We start from the raw sequence: 22,552 nt of genomic DNA on the forward strand, positions 1-22,552 counted from the left end.
AGTGCGTAGGTCCGCGCCTGGGATCTGAACCTGTGAACCCCTGGCTGCCGAAGCAGAGCATGTGAACTTAAACACTATGCCACCGGGCCAGCCCCTGTTTAACATCTTTTAAGTGCTTATTTCACATTTGTACATCTGTTTGGTGAAATGTCTGTTCCCATCTTTGCCTATTTTTTTTATCAAGTCATCTTATCATTACTGGGAGTTCTTTGAATATTCTGAATAAGGTATGTATTTTCCAAATGTTTTCTCTCAGTCCATGGCTTGCCTTTTCATTTTGTTAATGGTATTTTCTGTAGAGCAAAATGATTTAATTTTCATGTCATAGAGGTTATCAATTTTTTATTTTACAATTTGTGCTTTTCGTGCCCTATTTAACTGTTGCCTAACCCAAGATTACTGTGATTTTTTCTTGATCCATTTTTTTTTGTCAGAATTCTACTTTCAAACTCAGTCTTTTTTTTTTGCTAGGAAAGATTCATCCTGAGCTAATATCTCTTGCCAATCTTCCTCTTTTTTTTCCTTCCTCTCCAAAGCCCCAGTGCATAGTTGTATATTCTAGTTGTAAGTCCTTCTCGTTCTTCTATGTGAGCCAGCGACACAGCATGGCAACTGACAGATGAGTGGTGTGGTTCCATGACTAGGAACCGAAGCCAGACTGCCAAAGCAGTGAGAGTGCCAAACTTTAACTGTTAGGCCCTCAGGGCTGGCTCCCTTGATCCATTTTAAGTTAATTTTTTTGTACTATGGAAGGTAAAAAAGTTAGGGCTCAATTTTTTACTTATGGATATCCAATTGTTTCACCATCTTTTATTGAAAATATTATCTTTCCTCTGAAATGCCATAGCACTTTTGTCAAATGTCAATTGACCAATTATGTGTGAGTTTATTTATGGACAGTTTTTTTCCCATTAATATTTATGTTTATTTTAATACCAGCCTATCTTGATTCCTGTAGCTTTAGAGTAGGTCTTGAAATTATACAATGTAAGTCCTTAAACTTTCTTCTTATTTTTTGAAACTGTTTGGGCTATTCTAGATCCATTGCGTTTCCATATACAGATGGTCCCCAACTTACAATGATTTGACTTATGATTTTTCAGCTTTATAATGGTACAAAAGCAATACACATTCAGTAGAAACCGTACTTTGAATTTTGATCTTTTTCTGGGTTAGTGATAAATGCGGTATGATACTCTTGTAATGCTGGGCAGTGGCAGCAAGTCACAGCTCCCAGTCAGCCATGTGATCACAAGAGTAAACAACAGATACACTTACAACCATTCTGTACCCAATCAACCATTCTGTTTTTCACTTTCAGTACAGTATTCAATAAATTACATGAGATATTCAGCACTTTATTATAAAATAGGCTTTCTATTAGATGATTTTGCCCAAATATAGGCTAGCATAAGTGTTATGAGCATGTTTAAGGTAGGCAAAGCCATGATGTTCGGTAGGTTAGGTGTATAAAATGCATTAAATGCATTTTACGGTATTTTCAACTTATGATGGGTTTATCAGGACATAACCCTATTGTAATTTGAGGAAGATATATATATTTTAGAATCATGTTTTCAATTTCTTAAACAAAAAATAAGTCTGCAGGGATTTTGTTTGGAACTGCTTTGAGTTTGTAGATCAATTTGGGGAAAATTAACAAGATTGAGTCTTCTAACTATTGATCAAAGTACATCTCTCCATATATTTAGGTCTTATTTAATTTCCCTCAACAGTGCTTTATAATTTTCCGTGTACATATTTTCTACATATGTTGCTAAATTTGTGCCTAAGTGGTTCATAATTTTGATGCTGTTATAAATATTGGATGGAGAGTTCTATAAATTTCAGTTTAGTCAAGGAGGTTGATAGTGTTGTTCAAAACTTCTGTATCCTTGCTAATTATTTTTTGCCTAATTGTTCTATCAATTATTGAAAGAAGAATGTTTGCATCCTTAATTGTGGATTTGTCTATTTTTCCTTCCAGTTCTTAATTGTTGATTTGACTATTTTTCCTTCCAGTTCTCAGTATTTCTCCATGTACTTTGAAGCTCTATCGTTAGATGAATCCACGTTTAGGATTGCCATATCTTCTTGATGAATTGACCTCTTAATCATTATCCCTATTTATTCCTCAAAATTTTCCTTGTTCTGAAACATACTTTGTCTGTGCTAATATTGCTTTAATATAGCCATTTAAGCCTTCTTTTAATTAGTGTTTTCATGTTATATGTTTTCCATCCTTTTACTTTAGATTTAAAGTGGATTTGTTGTAGGCAACATGTAGCGGGTCTGAGTTTTTATCCACCTAGGTAATGTCTGCCCTTAATTGGAATGTTTAGACCATTGACATTAATGTGATTATCCATATAGTTAGGTTTAATGCAAGTATTTTCCTATTTGTTTGTCTGTCTCATTTGTTCTCATCGCCTTTTTTCCTCCCTTCTTTTGAATTGCATATCTTTTAGTGATTCTATTTTATCTCCTATATTGTCTTAAGTATTTAATTTTTTAATTTAAAATTTTTTTAAATTAAATTTTTTATGGTTTGCTCTGTGGTTTACTATATATATCTTTTTTTAAATTTTTATTTATTGCAGTAACATTGCTTTATAACATTGTATAAATTTCAGGCGTACATCATTATACTTTTATTTCTGCATAGATTACATCATGTTCACCACCCAAATACCAATCACAACCCATCACCACACACATGTGCTGAATTATCCCTTTCGCCCTCCCCCCTCCCCGCTTCCCCTCTGGTAACCACCAATCCAGTCTCTGTCTCTATGTGTTTGTTTATTGTTGTTATTATCTACTACGTAATGAAGGAAATCATACGATATTTGACCTTCTCCCTCTGACTTATTTCACTTTGCATAATACCCTCAATGTCCATCCATGTTGTCACAAATGGCTGGATTTCATCGTTTCTTATGGCTGAGTAGTATTCCATTGTGTATATATACCACATCTTCTTTATCCATTCGTCCCTTGATGGGCACTTAGGTTGCTTCCAAGTCTTGGCTATTGTGAATAACACTGCAATGAACACAGGGGTGCATGTATCTTTATGCAATGGTGTTTTCATGTTCTTTGGATAAATACCCAGCAGTGGAATAGCTGGATCATATGGTAGTTCTATCCTTGATTTTTTGAGGAATCTCCATACTGTTTTCCATAGTGGCTGTACCAGTTTGCACTCCCACCAGCGGTGTATGAGAGTTCCCTTCTCTCCACATCCTCTCCAACACATGTTGTTTCCCGTCTTGTTAATTATAGCCATTCTGACGGGCGTGAGGTGATATTTCATTGTAGTTTTGATTTGCATTTCCCTGATAGTTAATGATTTTGAACATCTTTTCATGTGTCTGTTGGCCATCTGTATATCTTCTTTGGAGAAATGTCTGTTCAGGTCTTTTGCCCATTTTTTAATTGGGTTGTTAGTTTTTTTGTTGTTGAGATGCATGAGTTCTTTATATATTTTGGAGATTAAGCCCTTATCAGATGTATGGTTTGCAAATATCTTCTCCCAATTGTTAGGTTGTCTTTTCGTTTTGTTGATGGTTTCCTTTGCTGGCCAGAAGCTTTTTAGTTTGATGTAATCCATTTGTTTATTTTTTCTATTGTTTCTCTTGCCCGGTCAGACATGGTGCTTGAAAATATGTTGCTAAGACTGATGTCAAAGAGCGTACTGCCTATGTTTTCTTCTAGAAGTTTCATAGTTTCAGGTCTTACATTCAAGTCTTTAATCCATTTGGAGTTAATTTTTGTGTATGGTGTAAGGTAAGGGTCTACTTTGCATGTGGCTATCCAGTTTTCCCAACACCATTTGTTGAAGAGACTTTCTTTACTCCATTGTATGTTCTTGGCTCCTTTGTCAAAGATTAGCTGTCCATAGACGTGTGGGTTTATTTCTGGGCTTTCGATTCTATTCCGTTGATCTGTGTGTCTGTTTTTGTGCCAGTACCATGCAGTTTTGGTTACTATAGCTTTGTAGTACATTTTGAAATCAGGGAGTGTGATACCTCCAGCTTTGTTCTTTTTTCTCAGGATTCCTTTAGCTATTTGGGGTTTTTTGTTGTACCATATAAATTTTAGGATTCTTTGTTCTATTTCTGTGAAAAGTGTTGTTGGAACTTTGATAGGTATTGCATTGAATCTATAGATTGCTTTAGGAAGTATGGACATCTTAACTATGTTAATTCTTCCAATCCAAGAGCACAGAATATCTTTCCATTTCTTTGTGTCTTCTTCAGTTTCTTTCACCAATGTTTTATAGTTTTCAGTCTACAGATCTTTCACCTCTTTGGTTAAGTTTATTCCTAGGTATTTTATTCTTTTTGTTGCAATTGTAAATGGGATGGTATTCTTAATGTCTCTTTCTGTTACTTCATTGTTAGTGTATAGAAATGCAACTAATTTTTGTATGTTGATTTTGTATCCTGCAACTTTACCTTATTCATTTATTACTTCTAAAAGTTTTCTGGTGGATTCTTTAGGGTTTTCTATATATAAAATCATGTCATCTGCAAATAGTGACAGTTTCACTTCTTCCTTTCCAATTTGGATCCCTTTTATTTCTTTCTCTTGCCTGATTGCTCTGGCTAGGACTTCCAGTACTATGTTAAATAGGAGTGGTGAGAGCGGGCATCCTTATCTGGTTTCTGTTCTTAGAGGGATAGCTTTCAGTTTTTCACCATTGAGGATGATATTAGCTGTGGGTTTGTCATATATGGCCTTTATTATGTTGAGGTATTTTCCTTCTATCCCCATTTTATTCAGAGTTTTTATCATAAATGGATGCTGTATCTTGTCCAGTGCTTTCTCTGCATCTATTGAGATGATCATGTGATTTTTATTCTTCATTTTATTAATGTGGTGTATCACGTTGATTGATTTGCGAATGTTAAACCATCCCTGCATCCCTGAAATAAATCCCACTTGATCATGGTGTATAATCTTTTTAACATATTGTTGTATGCGATTTGCTAGTATTTTGTTGAGGATTTTTGCATCGATGTTCATCAGTGATATTGGCCTGTAATTACTATATATATAGAAATATATATATAGTATATAACTTAACAAATAAATAAATAAATGGCATTATACCACTTCACATATACTGTAAGAACTTTATAACAGTATACTTCTATTTCTCCTCTTGTTCTTAGTACTATTGTTGTCATATGTTTTATTTCTATACATGTTATAAACCCCCAATAAAGTATTATTTTTGTTTTAAATAATCAGTTATATTTTATGAAATAAGAAAACTCTTTAACATTAATCCACATATTTACCATTTCTGGTGCGCTGCATTACTTAGTGTGGATCCATTTTCTATCTGGTATCATTTCTCTTCTGCCTGAGGACTTCTTTTATTATTTCTTGTAGTACAAGTCTCCGAGTGATAAATTCCCTCAACTTTTATTCATGTGTAAAAATCTATATTTCACCATTTGAAACATATATATGCTGGGTATAGAATTTTATTTTTACAGATTATATTCACTTGTTATGTTAACGATGTCAGTCTATTGTCTTTTGGTTTCTGATGAGTAGGTTTCATCATTCTTAAGTTTGCCCCTGTGTAGGAAATATATCTTTTTCTCTGGCTGCCTTTAACATTTTCTATCACTAATTTTCAGCAATGTCATTATGACGTTTGTATTTTTCTTTGTGTTTATTCTGCTTAGGATCCTTTGAGTTTCTTAGATCTCTAGGTTTATTGTTATCATGAGATTTGGCTATTGTTTGGCTATTTTGGCTATCGTTTCTTCAAATATGTTTTCTGCTGACCTTTCTTTCTAAAAGTCCAGTTACGTTTATTCTAGATTGCTCAATTTTGTCCTGGGGTCAGTGATGCTGTGTTGGTTTTTTCAGGTTTTTTTCTCTTGTGTTTCATTTTGAAAATTTTCTATTGCTATTGATTCAAGTTCACTATTCTTGTCTGATACAATGTCTAATAGTCAGAAGATTTTTCATTTCAGATATTATAGTTTTATCCCTAGAAATTTGATTTGAGTCTTTTTTATATCTTCAATTTCTTACTTTATCACAGTTATCTTTTCCTCAACAGTCTGGAATATCTGGAATATATTTTTTATTTTATTTTTTTTATAATTTTTTTTTTTTGTGAGGAAGATCAGCCCTGAGCTAACATCCATGCCAGTCCTCTCGTTTTTGCTGAGGAAGACTGGCCCTGGGCTAACATCTGTGCCCATCTTCCTCCACTTTATATGGGATGCCGCCACAGCACGGCCTGACAAGCGGTGCGTCGGTGCATGCCCGGGATCTGAACCCGGGCCGCCAGCAGCGAAGTGCGTGCACTTAACCTCTATGCCATGGGGCCGGCCCCTGGAATATATTTTTTAAATCATTTTTAATATCCTTGTCTGCTAATTTTATCATGTTTCATTTATAGGTATGGTTCGGCTGATTTATTTTTTTCTTCTGGTTATTGGTCATATTTTCTTGATTCTTTATACGCTTGCTACTTTTTACGTAGTGGACGTTGTAAATTTTACATTTATGGTGGTGTTTTGTTGGATTCTTTTCAATAGTGTTAGATATTTTTCTGGAAGGCAGTTATGTTACTTAGAATCATTGTTTTTTAAGCTTTTTTATAGTGGGTCCAGAAAGGCCATTAGTTTATGGCTGATTTGTCCCCACTACTGAAGTGATACCATATTTCTGCTTTTCCATGTATTAGGAGATCTCAGCAATTTGCCTGGTAGTAACCTGCAATATTCTCAACCTTGTGTGAGCTTTGGGAATTGTTCTGCTTTATTTTTTGGTGGTTCTTTCCCAAACCTGAGATAGTTTCTTCACATGGATACACAGATCAGTACCCAGCCAAAATTCTGGACCATTCTGTAAATCTCTAGTGTACTCTCTCTCTAGTACAGCTCTCTTTTCTCTAGTATTTTGCCTCATAAATTCTAGCTACTTTTGCAGCATCAGACTCTGATGTCCGTCTCCTCAATTCAATGAGACCACTGATCTCTCTTTGAGTTTCAGTTTCCTGTGCTCTAGCATGGGAAATCTCTCCATTCACTAAGCTAGAACACATGATTAGAATTCCTAGTTAAAGTTTACCTCCATTGTTATTCTCTCATCTTATGCTATGTTGCCTGTTGACCAATATGTGAAAACTGTTGTTTTATATATTTTGTCCAGTTATCTAGTTGTTTATGGTAGGAGATTAAATCCAGTATCCTTACTGACTTTTCAACAACCATTGTCTGACCACACCAACGCTAAGGTATAACTTTCTAGTATTTTTATTTTTAGTTCCAAGATAAAACTAATTATTTTGGTTGGTGTCATACGTTCTAGTTGCCTATTTTTATTCTTTCAGTATTGCATTTGGGAATTCTATCAGACTTCTAAGAAGAAATAATTAACTATATTTTAATATAAAAAGTTTAGAGATATTAACTTGCTACAATATGTAGTATGTAAAAGATTGCATTTACTTATAATAATATTAAGATCGATTATACTTTTGTGTGGAAAATTTTGAAAGTACTTTAAGAACAGATTTCTGATTTGTTACTCATAAAAGCCCTGTGATTTAGGTAAATCTAGTATTATAATTCTCATTATAAAGTAAAGAAAGTAAAGCCTGGCAAGATTCATTCATTTTTCTCCAAGTCATATAACCTATAAATGATAGAGATGGGATCTTCTGACTTTTATAACAATACTTTTTCCAGTTTCCAAAGTCTGTCTTACTGGAAGATGTAGAACTCAACGTGAAATAGCAAAACATCTAGTATGGTGGAATTTTTCTTTTAATTTGTTGTGAGGAAGGCAGCGTGGTGGAATGGAAAGAACTAAATTGAGAGTAAGCAGATGATTTGTCAACCAGATTCAATCTAAGTAATAAAACAACGTGGAATTTATGTAAAATGAGCAAAACAACATTCATTCAGCTAGTGTATATTCAGTTTAGAAAGCAAAAAGCACAGATTTACAATTGTTCAGCCAGAGGGCATGCTATAAATGGAGAAAAAGAGAGTAAGTGTATGCCTAATGGTTAAGTTGACCAAAATGCCTGCTTAGGAGAGCTGTTTTAATTTTTCAGTAGATTTAGTTAATAAAATAATCAAATGGTCTTTGTCTTTTAATAAATGGGACAAAATAAAGAACAAAGGAGTGATAAAATTTTAATTTTTTGTGAATGAAAGTTATATTTCTGTTTATATCTACTACAGTGTCTAAACCTTAAATATATGAGTTAATTTTTATGTAAAATTTTGTGTTAAGTATATACTCTTTGTTTAAGAAGAGAACTAATTTGGAGCCTAATAATTTTTTTAAAAAGGCATCTAATTAGATACCTAAGCATCTGTAGCTATTAAAGTGTAACATTACTTGACCTTTGTGCCCCTTGCCTAGTAAAAAGATTTTATGTGATTCTTCTGTAAAAACCTAAGACCAAGTTAAAGAGCAGATTGGGTAAACACTACTTATATGATAAAATTGATGATAAAACGTGATTGTGGTTCATTCCTGTTTTTTGCAGTGGTAATTATACAAGGTCAACCTATCCTATGTAAAGGCATAATATCCTTCGTGACTTTACACCAATCCCTGCCTGACTCTAAGGCGGTACTTTCCAGTAACCTTATCTTTAATTCAAGGATAAAAATAATAATGGTTTCTGTGATACATTCTAGTTGCATATTTTCTTTCTCCCAGAGTTGCATTTGGGAACTGCAATGGGTTGGCTGTGGTGGATTTTATACAGAAGACAGTACTGTTAAGCATGGGGACCATTGACCTATATAGATCAAGTGACCTATACCAACGACAACCCCGGTCTCCTCGAAAAAACAAGCAGTTCATTGCAGGTAGGAGATAAAACAAGATGGTTGTGAACTTGATTAGTTCATCTGTTTTCTTACCTTTAGATTTCTTGTCGTTCTGTGATGCTATTCAAATGCATGGCAATATAAAGTCAACATAATTTACGATACCATGTAAGTAAAACTGGACAGAAACATAGTGAGAAACTTTGAAAGGGTAAAGAAGGTTTTTAAACTTCAGTTTGCTGTTAAAGTTAGGAAGTATTTCAAATTCCTTAGGTTGAATTCCTAAGAAATAACAGAAAATAAGAACCTATTAAATATAAAAATGCTAAGATCAGACTCTAGTTGAAAAAACTTCTTGCAATGGTTGTATTAAACAGGATAATTTTCTTCTAATATATCTGGCCCTTTTAAAATATAATATTTGGTCATTCATTACTTTTAATTTTTTAAATTAACTCCATATTTTAGCTGTCATCTTTCCTTGTTGGATGAAGACTTTCTTGGTGATATTTTTACAAATGCAAAAAACGTTGTTAATTAACATTAAAAAATGCTAGGAGGGGGCGGCCCGGTGGTGTAGTGGTTAAGTTCGGGTGCTCCACTTCTTTGGCGGCCCAGGGTTCACAGGTTTGGATCCTGGGCACAAACCTATGCACCACTTGTCAAGCCATGCTGTGGCAGCATCCCATATAACGAAGAGGAAGATGGGCACAGATGTTAGCCCAGGGCCAATCTTCCTCAGGAAAAAAAAAAAGTGTTACAAAAGATGATATATTTCTTGACAGGACCAATAAATTGATTTATTTAACTATAAAATAAAAATACATAAGGTTAATTAGGATATAATCAGAAATACTTTCTATATAATGCCAAACTTTGATATGCCAAATTATGACAGATTACTGAAATTTCAGTATATATCCAAATAGTTGGCTTTGTAAACATTGCCAAAATTTTGTATATTTTCTGTCCACTGACAGTTTAGTTAAAAAATTAGCTGAGCTAAAAGATTTGCAGATGGAAATGCATCCTATAGTGTTATGTTATTTTAGACAGTTCTTTTAAATTTCTTTGCTTTTTTTAAATAATCAATTGAATATTGAAGCCTTTACTAAATATACCAGTGCAAAAAATATTTTAAAATAAAAAGAGTACATGATGGTAGGTGTTATTTTCTAAATAACAGGTGTGCCAAATTTTACATCTGAATGTGATAATAAAGGAAGTTTCCTTTTGGACTAAGGAAAAATTACTTGATATCCTGAAATTCTTCTTGTTTGTTAATCTTTCTTTTGTAAACCACAGCCCTTTTCAAATTGCTAGTTTAGACCCTTTTCAAGAGCACTAAAGTTCTCGTTCAGAACCTGGAGTTTCTTTGTTTTTTGTTAGGGATCTAAATTTTTAGTAATATTTTAGGAGAGCTGGAAATTTCAAATTCTACAGGTTCTGCCTCTACTGGCTTTTGAAAGGAAGGCAGAATAAGAGAAATTGTGCATACGTGTACCATAAGATTCCCTCATGATTGGGAAAGAAAAGGTTGACTTTTGAAAGTTTATGGACTCTATGGTAGGAAGATATTAGGGACTAGTATGTACTGTTTGCATGTTGAAAGCAACAATTCAGTCAGAAAAGCTGTGGATCCTATGACAGCATCTAAGTCACTTGTTGGATATACTAATAGTGTCAAATATACTTTGTCACTGGATATACTAACTTTGTCAAAGTGTATATTTTGACAAAGGTAGTACAACTGTTATTTAATTTAATTTAAACATGATTGAGCCTCAAAATTGTGATTAGAGATTAGAATTTTAATGACTTTAAAATCAGAAAAAACTGTGATGAAGTCATAACTCCGTATTTAGTGTATAAAGTGACTACAATGAGTACTCACTTTATGTTACAAAAATAAAATATTAAAGGTGAAAATCCCTAAGCTTTCTTTTTAATATGAAGATTAAAGACAACCATTTTGATATTTATGAGGTAACATACATATTATTTATAAGCCAAATAAGTTTACTATGTAAAAAACATATGAGAAATATGCCATCTATTTTAATGATTTGATTAAATAAAACTACTACAGCATTCTCATCATTCATCTATCACCTCTTACTTTCTAATTGATTTATTTTTTAATATCTCCTTTCTAATTTGATTACCTAAACTTGCTGCAATTTCTTCATCTTGGCTGTTCTAGATTCTGGTATGATATCACTTCCTTTCACTTTAGACTATTTTTCTCTCTTTTCTCTGCCTGCTGCTGATGCTGGTGTTCTGGCATGTTCCAAAGACAACTTTTGCATGCGTGGCCTGTCTAACTTTTATCCTGATTTAACGAAACGGATCCGTACTTCCTATCAGAGTAAGTTCTATTAAGGTTAGGCAAATAGCTTTTTAAGTCATAATGCTTGAGTTAAATCCATACATCTGTGCTTGGTAATGTGTTTTTTAAAACACATTCAGCATGCATGCAAATTTTTGTTTTGTTATGGAAGTGCAACCTGATAATTTTAATAAAAATTATACAAATAGTTCAAATAATTATTGTCATATACCCATTTACTCATATCCATTGTTTCAGTGTTTATTTCAAACCATGCAGACCATGTCCTATTAGTTCAAGAGTCCTTGTCTTTTGTTTTGAGGAGGAAGAGCCATGGTGTCCTTGTAAATAATAAACCTGATATACCAGTATCAATAATAATTGAATGCTTTCTTATTTTGAAAACCTTGTACCTTTGGCTATTTTATAAAATTATTCTAACCAGGGCCGCAATATTTGCTTTTTCTAAGTAATTAGATTTCTTAGAGGTAGCTAACTATTCCTAATTTCTGATGCTTTGTGTTAAAATAGAAAACACAAACAGGTTTCTATAGTGATTTTAGGTACCAAACACTGTGAAGTTGGGGAATTAAGGTCACAAATTAAAGAGTCAATAATATTAACATTTAGCATGGTAGCAAATGCAAATCTGAAGATGGTCGAGTAAGCAATTCTAAAAACTGGTGCAGAAAGAGTAGGGAGTGAGGGTATACTTGGAGGTGCAGATGATACTAGTAATGTTATAGGTGAATATTTATTGATATGAGAAGATGCTTCCAATATATTGATCAACGTTACATTAAAAAAGCAGATTACTTAACGATATATTTAAGATGGCCTCATATTTGTGTAAAATGTACATATATATGTATACACACATAACGCACATGTTGTTTGTATCTTGACTTTCTTCAGACCTCACCTCACCAGCTTGTAGAACTAATGCAATCACATCACTTGTAAAAACCTAAAACTTTGTGGGGCCAGCCCTGTTTCATAGTGGTTAAGTTCGGCACCCTCCACTTCAGCGGCCTGGTTTCACGGGTTCGGATCCCAGGCATGGGCCTACACCCCTCGTCAGCCATGTTGTGGCGGCAACCCACATATGAAGTGGAGGAAGATGGGCACAGATGTAAGCTCAGGGCTAATCTTCCTTACAAAAAAAATTAAAAAAAAAAAACACCTAAAACTTTGTGTTCTTTTAGCTAATGGAAGTCAATTGCTATGCAATCCTTAAAATTTTTCTGAGAGTGCCCAGAGGGTGACTTATTTTTGCTCATAAGTATTCTCCAGTTTTCTGCTCTAGCAGAGCACCCCCTTTGGGGTGCTTCCCACTGCCTCTGCTCCTGATGCTTTGTGATCGAACACTGATATCTATATTGGCTTCTGCTGCTCCTAAAACAGAAACTTATTAGGTATTATGATCGTCTTTCTTGACACCTAAAAATTACATGAAATTTCAGTTTTCATAAATAAAGGTTTTTTTGGAAGACAGCCATACCTATTCATTTACATATTGTCTGTGGCTGCTTCCACACGACAATGGCAGAGTTGAGTAGTTACAACAGAAACTTTATGGCCCATGAGACCTAAAATCTTTACTGTCTTGCTCTTTACATAAAAAATTTGCTAATCCCTGCCCTATACCATCCTTTCACATTCATCCCCTGCCGTGTAAAGGGTTTCAGCCAAAACCTTTCCTGTAAATAGTCTCCATGTGGTTTAACACACATACTCAGACTTCTGAATCCCAGGTTAGCCTTCTCAAGGTGGAATCCTCCTACGTGTGTGTGTGTGTGAATGAATCCATCTATATAGATAGAAAACGTTTCTGGAACATGAGATTGTGGATTTTAGAAATTTCTTCTTTTAGTTTTAATTTATTTTATGATATTTCAATAATAAACATGTAATGCTTTTATAGTAAGAGAAATTGGATACTGAGAATAAGAAGCAGAAACACGCTCTTAGTTAATCAGAATTCTACAGTATCAACCACAATGTAAAGGTTAAAGAAGTACTGAGACATGCTGGTTCGCCTCTGACCCTTTAAGAATCTTATAATTGCCCTCAGAATAAAAAAAGCAAAGATTTTTAAACTTTCATTCAGGGTACTTTAAAATATAATTCCTATGTACATCTTCAAATGAATTTTCCACTACTCTTCTATAAAAACACTCACCTTAAGCCAAGTGTATTTATTTTACTACCCTTATGATTTACTCATATCATCCCCTCTTTGGAAATGCCTTGCTCAAATTTCACTCCTTATAGTAAAGGAGTGCCATCAGAGCCCTGTTGTGCCAATTCCTTTATTTAAGTGCCTACGGTGTACAGGCTAGTACACAGTCGTGTCTGAACCATTTACTTGGTACTTATCCTAGATATGTTTGTATGTTTACTTATTTTTATGCTTATGCTCTACATTTCCAAATGCATAATAAGAACCTGAAGACCATATCTAAAATTCTTTATATCCTCTACACCAAGCACAGGTGTGACCTCAGTAAGTAAATGATGGTAGTGGGATAGAGCATGACAGCAGGCTCTTTTCACTCACATGAATAGCCAAGAGACTTTTCAAATTTGATAAATGAGAGCAGAAATAGCTTCTGTAGTTACTGGGTTCACTGGAATTTTGCAAAAGAAATCATGGTTTCTTCTAAACAAAGATCTAAAGTATCAAGACAGAAGTAAAATCAAGTCTTTAGAAGGCCATAGAGAGATTTTCCATGTCTCCACCAGTGGACTCCATGGGGGCTCAGACAAGCCCTGGGATTTGAAATCAGATTTCTTAAAGTCCTCTTGATAATCAACATCATGTATTTTGATAAGGGACTGAGTTTTTAATGACTTGAAGGTATATCCTAGAATTTTCTTTTAAAAATAAATTTTATGAAAATTTGGCTGTAAGTTTAACTATTGGGTCATATAAACTGGTTACATTTCTACAGTTTCATTTTATTATAATAGAGACTGTACAGACTTTTCATGAATTGTTACCTAGCTTTCAGAAAACCATATCCACATTGTCCCTCTTTGGGGAAACTTAACCCACTTCCATTGAGTGTTTATTCTATTCTGGGATTGTGCTCAGCAGCTTGACTCAGTGTTATATTATTTAATGGTTGTTATAACCCTTTGAGGCAAATAGATATTTGTTAGTAGATTCCCCTACAGATGAGAAAAGTGAAGTTGAAAGAGATCAAATTAGTTTCTCCAAGTCACACAGAATAAGTGGGACTCAAACTTAGGCCTGTCTGATGCAAAAGTGACTTTATATGCTTTCCGCTATATTATCCTGTGTCTCTAAATCTTTTAAAGTTTCAGGTGCCTTGGAAACCAATTCCATTATTCTATAATCAGAAACCACAATTTTTTTTCAGTTTTCACCCACAATCAATGAAATAATATATTCATAAATGAAATAATCTAAAGTTGTTTTTCACAATTGAAGAGATTGGACAAGATGCTCTGTGAAATCCATTTTTATATTGTATTATATTGTATCAGTCTTGCTCTCAACGTGACATCACATTCTATTTTGAACCTTATAGTTTTCATTTCTGGAGAAACATCTCAATTCCTGTTTTTTCCTGGGCTCTTTCACTGGTCACCTTGTAACGTAGGATAGGCTCCAGACAGCTGCGTTCTCTAAACCTGTAAATTCTCATCTGCAACTCTTTCACATCATAGAATAATAAAACTTTATAGTTCAAAGTCTGTATTTTACAGATTATGATTTGTGGAAGCAGTGAAATGCTTTGGAAAGAACAGCAGACATAGGGTCATAAGGTTTATATTAAGTTCTACCTTTTCTACTTATTAACTATTCATGACATTTGTAATCTTAAGCAAGTCATTTAACTGCTCTGAGTTTCTTTTTTCTCATATATAAAGTAAAAATTATAATTTCTAACTCCCTTAGAGACTTTTGGAACTTTTCTGGGTTAATGTTTCTAAAAGCACTTCTATAAATATTAGACATTATTATTATAATAGAAGATGAAACCAAGCCGCAGAGGAGTTAAATAACTTTTCCAGAATTACAACCAATCTTTGGAAGATTTAGGGCTAACACACAGTCAGCTGCTTCGTCACCTAGTGTTCTTTCTACTTGTGATAATGTCAGAAATTTTGGTAGTTAAAAACTGATAGTATGCCATTTGAACCAAAGGAGGTTTGAAAAGTAGGCTTAAAGTAGAGCATTGTCAGAAAAATTTGCTTGTGCATTAATTTGTAGTTATGCAATGGGGTTCCTTTGGAAAGTCTCAAGCCTATCTCTAGATATTTTTTCTCTTCCACTGCATGGTTTTTTCAGAATGTGGGGAGTGATAACATCCTGGAAACACAAATCAGAAACATAAAGAAAAATTGAAAGTAAAGGGGAAGATAAGACTACGAGAGAACTAGCAAAGAGAGGCAAATAAATATTAAAAAAAATGAATGGAGAAAGTCAAGAATGGAGGACGAGTAAAACAAAGAAAGAATAAGAAAAGAAGGAGTGCCTCAAGGAATAAAAACTAGCAAAAATTATGGTAAACAATAAATGTGAAAATTTCATTCATTCAAAGAATATTTGTTACGTATCTTCTGTGTCAAACATTTTCCTAGACACTCGGTATACAGTGATGACTGAAATAATTATGGTCTCTTCTCTCGATTTATAACAGAAAACACATAGATAAAGAAATCCATAGATATACGATTATAATCGAAAAAAGGCAGCAATGCTATGAAAGAGAAAAATGAGATGAGGGAGAAATAGACCTATTTTTGAGAGTGCTGTCAGGGAAGGGCCTGTCTGAGGAGGCAACATTTAAGTGAAGCTTTGCAGGATAGGGAGGAATCAGACAAAGCTTTAGACTTAACTTCTGACCAAGATAGAGTAACAGGGACCAGATTTAACCTCCTGCTTCAAACAAACAAACAGACAAAGAGACATAATAAATGAAACTATGGTTTTTAAGACAAAGACATGAGGCAATGAAAAATAGTAATCTCTGACAGGAAGGGAAACAAAAGAAGTGAACCCTACAACCACACCTGTTTACTGCCCTGAGAGAGTTTCTATACTACAGCAAAAGGAGGAGGGGAAACCCAGAAGGAAACCACTCGACTCCTTGGTTGAAGAGAGGGAGATGAGAAACCAGGGAAACCAAAGCAGCTAAAGTTCACAAAGAGAAGATCCCAGAGTTCTACAGAGTTTCCTTCTCAAACAAAGCACTGATCAACACATACCTATCACGAAACTGACCAGTGACAGGTAAAGAACCATCTGAAAGGAGTGAAGGAAACAGTGCTCAACACTCAAAGAAAATAGTGCCTATTCCCAGCAGCCAAAGTAGAAAAAATTTATAATTCACATCCACTTCTAGTTAAGAGTCTAGCCAGTGTAATCAGGCAAGAAAAAGAAATAAAAGTTATCTAGATTGGAAAAGAAGTTAAATAGTCTTTTTTAAACAGGCAATGGATCATCTATGAAGAAAATCTAATGAAATCTACAAAAAAGCTGCTAGAAATAATAAGTGAGTTTAACAAAGTACAGGATATAAGATCAATATATGAAAATCAATTTTATTTCTATCTACCCACAAAAACAATTGAAATTAAAAAATACCATTTATAATGACATCAAAAATATGAAACACTTAGCCATAAGTTAGACAACAGATGTGAAAGATCCACACATTGAAAACCAGAAAATATTGCTGAGAGACATTAAAGAGGACCTAAAAAAATTAAGAGTTACTCCATGTTCATGTTTCAGAAGACTTGATATTATTAGAATGTCAGTTGTTTCCCAATTGATCTGTAGTCAATACAATCCCAATAAAAATCCAGCAGACTTTTAATAGAATTTGAGAAAATGATTCGAAAGTCCATACAGAAATGCAAAGGAGTTAGAGTAGCCAAAACAGTTTTTACAAAGAAACAATGTTGGAGGACAAACACTACCTGCTTTCAAGACTTTTAAAAACAAACTAGTGTTGTTGAGGCAGTTTGGTATTTCTCCAAAGACAAATAGATCAATGGAACTCAACAGAGACTCCAGAAATACACCCACTCATATATGGACAACTGATTTTTGACAAAGGTGCAAAGGCAATTAAGTAGAGAAAGAATGATCTTTTGTACAAATGGTATTGAAACAATTGGATATCATTGTGTAAAAAAATTAACTTTTATCCATACTTTGTACCAAATTTTTAAAAATTTGCTTACGATGGATCATGAGCCTTAATATAAAACCATAAATCTAGCTAAAAAGGAGAAAATTTTTGTGACCTTGAGATAAGCAGCAGTTTTTTAGATAATAACCAAGAACATGCTCCATAAAAGAACTTATGGATAAATTGGACTTCTTCAAAAGTAAAAATTTCTGCTCTTCAAAAGATACTGTTATGATAATAAAAAGTTAAGCCACGGACTAGGATTAAATATTTGCAAGGCATATATCTGATAAGGGACTCGTGTCTTGAATATATTTTAATAATTCTTGAAACTCAGTGATAAGAAAGCAAATAACCCAAAAAAGAATATGGGCAAAAGGTTTGAAGAAACAGTTCGCAAAAGAAGATATACTGATAGCAAGCATAGGAAAAGATACTCAAAACATTTATCATTGAGGAAATCAAACTAAGACTATGAGATAACATTACATATCTATTTAGAGTGGCTAAAATTAAAAAGACCCATCATACCAAGTACTGGCAAGAATGTGGAAGAAATGGAACTCTCCCACAGTAATGGTGGGAATGTACAATGATATAATCATTTGGCAGGTTCTTAAAGATTTAAACATACACTTATAATATGATCTAGCCATTTTACACCTAGTTATTTACCCTAGACAAATGAAAGCATATATCCATACAAAGACATTCATAGCAACCAAAAACAAACATTGGTAATAGTCAAAAACTGAAACAACTGAAGTCTCCATCAATAGGGTAAATGGATAAACAAATCGTGGTATATCCGTTCAATGGTTTACTACTCAGCAATACAAAGGAATGCACTATGGATATATGATACAACGTGGATGAATCTTAAGATAATTACACTGAATAAAAGAAACCAGACAAAAAAGGGTGCATACTGTATAGATTCCATTTATATAAAATTCTAGGAAATGAAAACTAATGCATAGTGACAGAAAGCAGATCAGTGGTTGCCTGGGGATGGGATGGGGCACTTATAGGGAGGGCTGGAAGGAAGGGTTACAAAAGCACACAAAGAAACTCTTGGGCATGATGGAATTTTTATTATCTTGATTGTGGAGATGGTTTCACAGGTATATACATATGTCAAAATTTATCAAATTATGTACTTTATAAATATGTCAATTGAACCTTGATAAAACTATTTTTTAAAAAAAACTAGCCACTTGAAGAGCAGGGAGCAGTGTATTCCAGGCAGAGTGAACAGCTTATAAGAAAGTTCCAAGGTGGTAAAGGACTTCAGTATCTTCTGGAAATAGAAAGAAGGCCAAAGAGGCTGGGAGTGTATTGGTTGAGAGGGAAAGTGGGTTAAGATTTTGATGTCTAGATGAGCAGACACAAGCAAGTATAAGACATTCAGTTTTGTTTTAAGCAGGGCAATGATATGCTTTGATTTATGTCTTAAAAATATCATCCACACTGCTGTATGAAGAAAATATTGTGGAGCCAAAAAAGAATGAAAGCCAGTATACTAGTTAGGAGGCCAGTATTGTACTCCAGGCAAGAAATCAAGGTGGCTTTAACTAGAGTGGTATCGATGTCGTTGGAGAGAAAAGGATAGGTCCAAGAATCATTAGCACTTATAGAGCTACTAGTTATTATTCAACGTGGGAAATCAGAGAGTGGAATCAAAAGATTATTCCCAGATTTCAGCTTGAGCACTGATTGTATCTTAATGTTATTTACAAAGATGAAGAAGCTGGTAGGGAATAAAGAGTACAATTTTAGACATGTTAAATTTAGTATGTCTGTCATTTATCTAAGAGAAGATGTCAAGTGGACAGGTAAACAAATCTGAATATTAAGGTTGTAATTTGAGTCTTTAGTATACAGATAGTATGTAATGGCATGGGAATAAGTAAAATTACCTAGGCTGCCAGGGTTTGGGGGGAGCAGAAGGAGGGAAGAGGAGATTTATGGATAGAAGCATCAGGAATTTCAACATTTAAATTCCAGAGGAAGAGGAGTAGCTGGCAAAGAGGACCTGCCAGAGAGAAGAGAAAAAATGAGGAGACTGTTGCAGAAGCCAAAATAAGGGGGAGCGTTTCAAGAAGTGGTCAGCCATGTCAAATGCTACAGATAGGATAAATAGGAAAAGCCCAGAAAAATGACTAGTGGGTCTTGCCCTGTGAAGGTTATTAGTGACCCTTTAAAAATAGTTTTGGAAAAGCAAAATTATATTAGACCGAGGAGTGGCAAGTGAGGAACACAAAAGTAGATAACTGTTTCAAGATGTTTGGCTATGAAGGGGTGCAGAAAAATAGGTCAGTACCTGCACTGGAATAAAATGTTAAAAGAAGGAATTTTTTGTTTTTTCATTTTAGATAAAGAGCATGTCTTAAATTTAATGTGAATATGGAATAATCTATAAAGAAAGAGTTTGATGATAAGGGACAGAGGGAATAACTAAAGGAGCAAAATCTTTAAAATTTTGGGGATGGAGTCAGAGCATATGTACAAAAATTGGTATTTGATAAGAGGCTTTCTTTATTGTAATAGATAGGTACATAAAAGGAGAGAGCTAAAGAAGGAGAAGGATAAATTGAAAAATGTGTGATTTGGTTGAGGAATGAAACAAGTGATTTCTATATCTCTGATTTTCAGTTCTGTATTTTAATGGGTTTCCTTTCTTTTTGAAATCAGTTTTACGGTATAATTTTTCTCATTCCAAAATTTGTGTTGCAAAGAAACTTAATTGAATTGTAATTAGTAGGTAAAATATAAGGTTCCATCTTTGAATTTTAAAAAAATAAAGAAATAAAAAATAGGGGAAATATTACTTTGTAATATGTGTGAGTTTTCTGAAGTTTAGTTAACAGTAATCTCAATGTGAGTCAAACAAATAAAACAGGATGATATAACTTAAGGCAATCAGGGATCAACCAGGGATGATTTTGTCCCCCAGGGAACATTTGGCAATGTCTGGAGACATTTTTGGTTGTCACAATTAGGAGGAGTGGTGCTGCACTGGCATCTAGTGGGTAGAAGCCAGAGATGCTGCTAAACATCCTACAATATACCACCCCACAACAAAAAATTATCTAGCCAAAATGTCAATCAAATTGGAAAACATTCAGACCAGAACATTTTATGTGGTAAATGATAATTTGGTAAGAAAATCCCAAAAAGTGTAGACTGTTATATGTATGGAGACATTTGTGTACTGGGGATTAGTCGCCTAAAGAATACTGATATTTTAGCATTCACGAGTGGGTACTTCAAATACTATCATGATTATTGTTATCAATTAAGGTACACTATAGGTTTATATTCTTAGAAATTTATAAAAGTTGATATAATTCATTGTACTCAATAGAGTTTTGTCTTCCAATATTCAATTGTCTATTTACCATAAAATTTTTGTATCTGTTCTCAACCAGGATTTATAGTTTTTTTAGTGAATCACTGTACAATTCTTCCAAGTTTAGTAGTCAGTTTGCTTGACTTTATTCATATATCAGACAAAACTTTCTCCACATAATCTCATAGAAATCTCGCCATTTAGTGCTCAATATATTATTAGGAAAAGCACAATTATTTGGCATGCACCTTGAGCACGTTAATGAATACCTACTGGTGTCAGTAATGGATTAACCAATTTAACTGGTTTCCATTCCTTTGGTCCTCATGTCTTCATTCAGCTTCCACAGTATTTCCAAGACGTAAAGTATAAATGAAGGAGGGATTTCCATTTCCAGATAGGATGTTGAAAGACATAAAAGTCCTTCATCCCTATGGTAATGACAATGATGGCAACAACAACAGTAGTAAAATCCTGTGATAATAACAATGATAAAATTAAAATCGTACTTTTCTATGAAGCTATTGAAGAGTGGTGGATTCAAAGAATCCTTGATTAACTGAATTCCAGAAAGAGAAGAGCCATTCATAGATGAGTAGAAAGCTGCAGCTGCTTCTATACCTGTGGCAAGTGACTGACCTAGGCACAGGGGGAAGGAGTGAGCTTTCCATAATTGGACAGACTGCAAAGAATAGGAAAAACCATTGTAATTTATTAACTGCCTGGAATGGCCTATTGAGTGGGAATCTGAAATAGCTCTAAACACAGAAACAAATTATTCCATTTGGCAATTCTCTGCCACCTAACACTCACCACTTTCAGAATTTTTTTGAGAAAGTGGCGGTGCAGGTGGACCTTAAACGACGAGAGAATTCATGTGGTTTCAAAGTACTTGCATTCTGAGGTTATTATAGAATTTGACCTAAGGTGAATTAAACTATCTGAAGCTGTATCCCAACCCTCTCCCTTCACAAATATTGAGAACTTTAGGAATCAGCCCCTCGGCAAAGGGAGCGTGGATCTTTGAGTGTTGGACTGAAGAGGAAAGAGAGATTTTCTTGGTCCGGTTTTAAAGGGAAACTTAATTTAATTAAAGCTGCAGGCCAGCCGCAGCTCAGTTCAATACTTTGTAGAATCTGAATGATTAGCCCTTCCCTTAAGCTGTCTGACAAAAGAAATGAAAAAAAGAAAGGATATATCTATATATACATATATATTCCAGTCATATATATATATACTTCAGTCCCCACTATTCTTTTATACACAGCATACTATCAGAAATTAGAAAACATGCAAAGAAGCAGAAAATCGTGGGGGGAAAAAAGTCAATCTAAGTAGACTCACAGATGACCCAAATTGAAATTAGCAGACAAGAACTTCTGAACAATTATTATAAGAATTTATAGTAAAAGGTGCATTAGAATAGGGGAATAGGTTTGGGAATTTCAGGAGAGAAATTGAAACTCTAAAAAAGGACCAAATAGAAATTCTGGAAATGAAAATAATGTATCTGAAATCAAAAGTTCACAGAGTCACTTTAACGATATATTGGACAGCCGTAGAAAGTATCAAAGAAGTTGAATACAGGTCAATGAAAATGATCCAAACATAAGTGGAATTAAAAAAAAAAAAAGTTAAAACCTAAATGAACATCAGTAACTTGTGGCTGAACTTTTTTTTGAATTTGATGAAAAACATGAACTCCAAGATCCAAGAATCTCAGAAAACCCTACACTAGAAAAATTCAAAGAAACCATACTTAAGATTTTAAAGTAAAACTACTGAAACCAACATCAAAGAGAACACCTTAAAAGTAGTAAATGAACATACATACACACGGGAACAATGATATGAATAAAGAGTGATTTCT

The 22,552-nt window shown here is 34.0% G+C and overlaps 1 protein-coding gene across 2 annotated transcripts in view; it reads left to right on the forward strand.

The window, feature by feature from the left end:
• Positions 1-22,552, forward strand: part of STXBP5L (syntaxin binding protein 5L) — a 338,252-nt gene that overhangs the window by 229,111 nt on the left and 86,589 nt on the right. For both annotated transcript variants that reach the window (XM_087439668.1, XM_087439669.1), the window contains exon 18: positions 8,716-8,867. In XM_087439668.1, the coding sequence (XP_087295794.1) occupies positions 8,716-8,867 (152 nt within the window). The remainder of the gene's footprint in view (positions 1-8,715; positions 8,868-22,552) is intronic.

The sequence above is a fragment of the Ceratotherium simum genome, chromosome 15, assembly GCF_057802395.1.
Source record: "Ceratotherium simum simum isolate JZ-2026a chromosome 15, ASM5780239v1, whole genome shotgun sequence".
Lineage (NCBI taxonomy): Eukaryota > Metazoa > Chordata > Mammalia > Perissodactyla > Rhinocerotidae > Ceratotherium > Ceratotherium simum.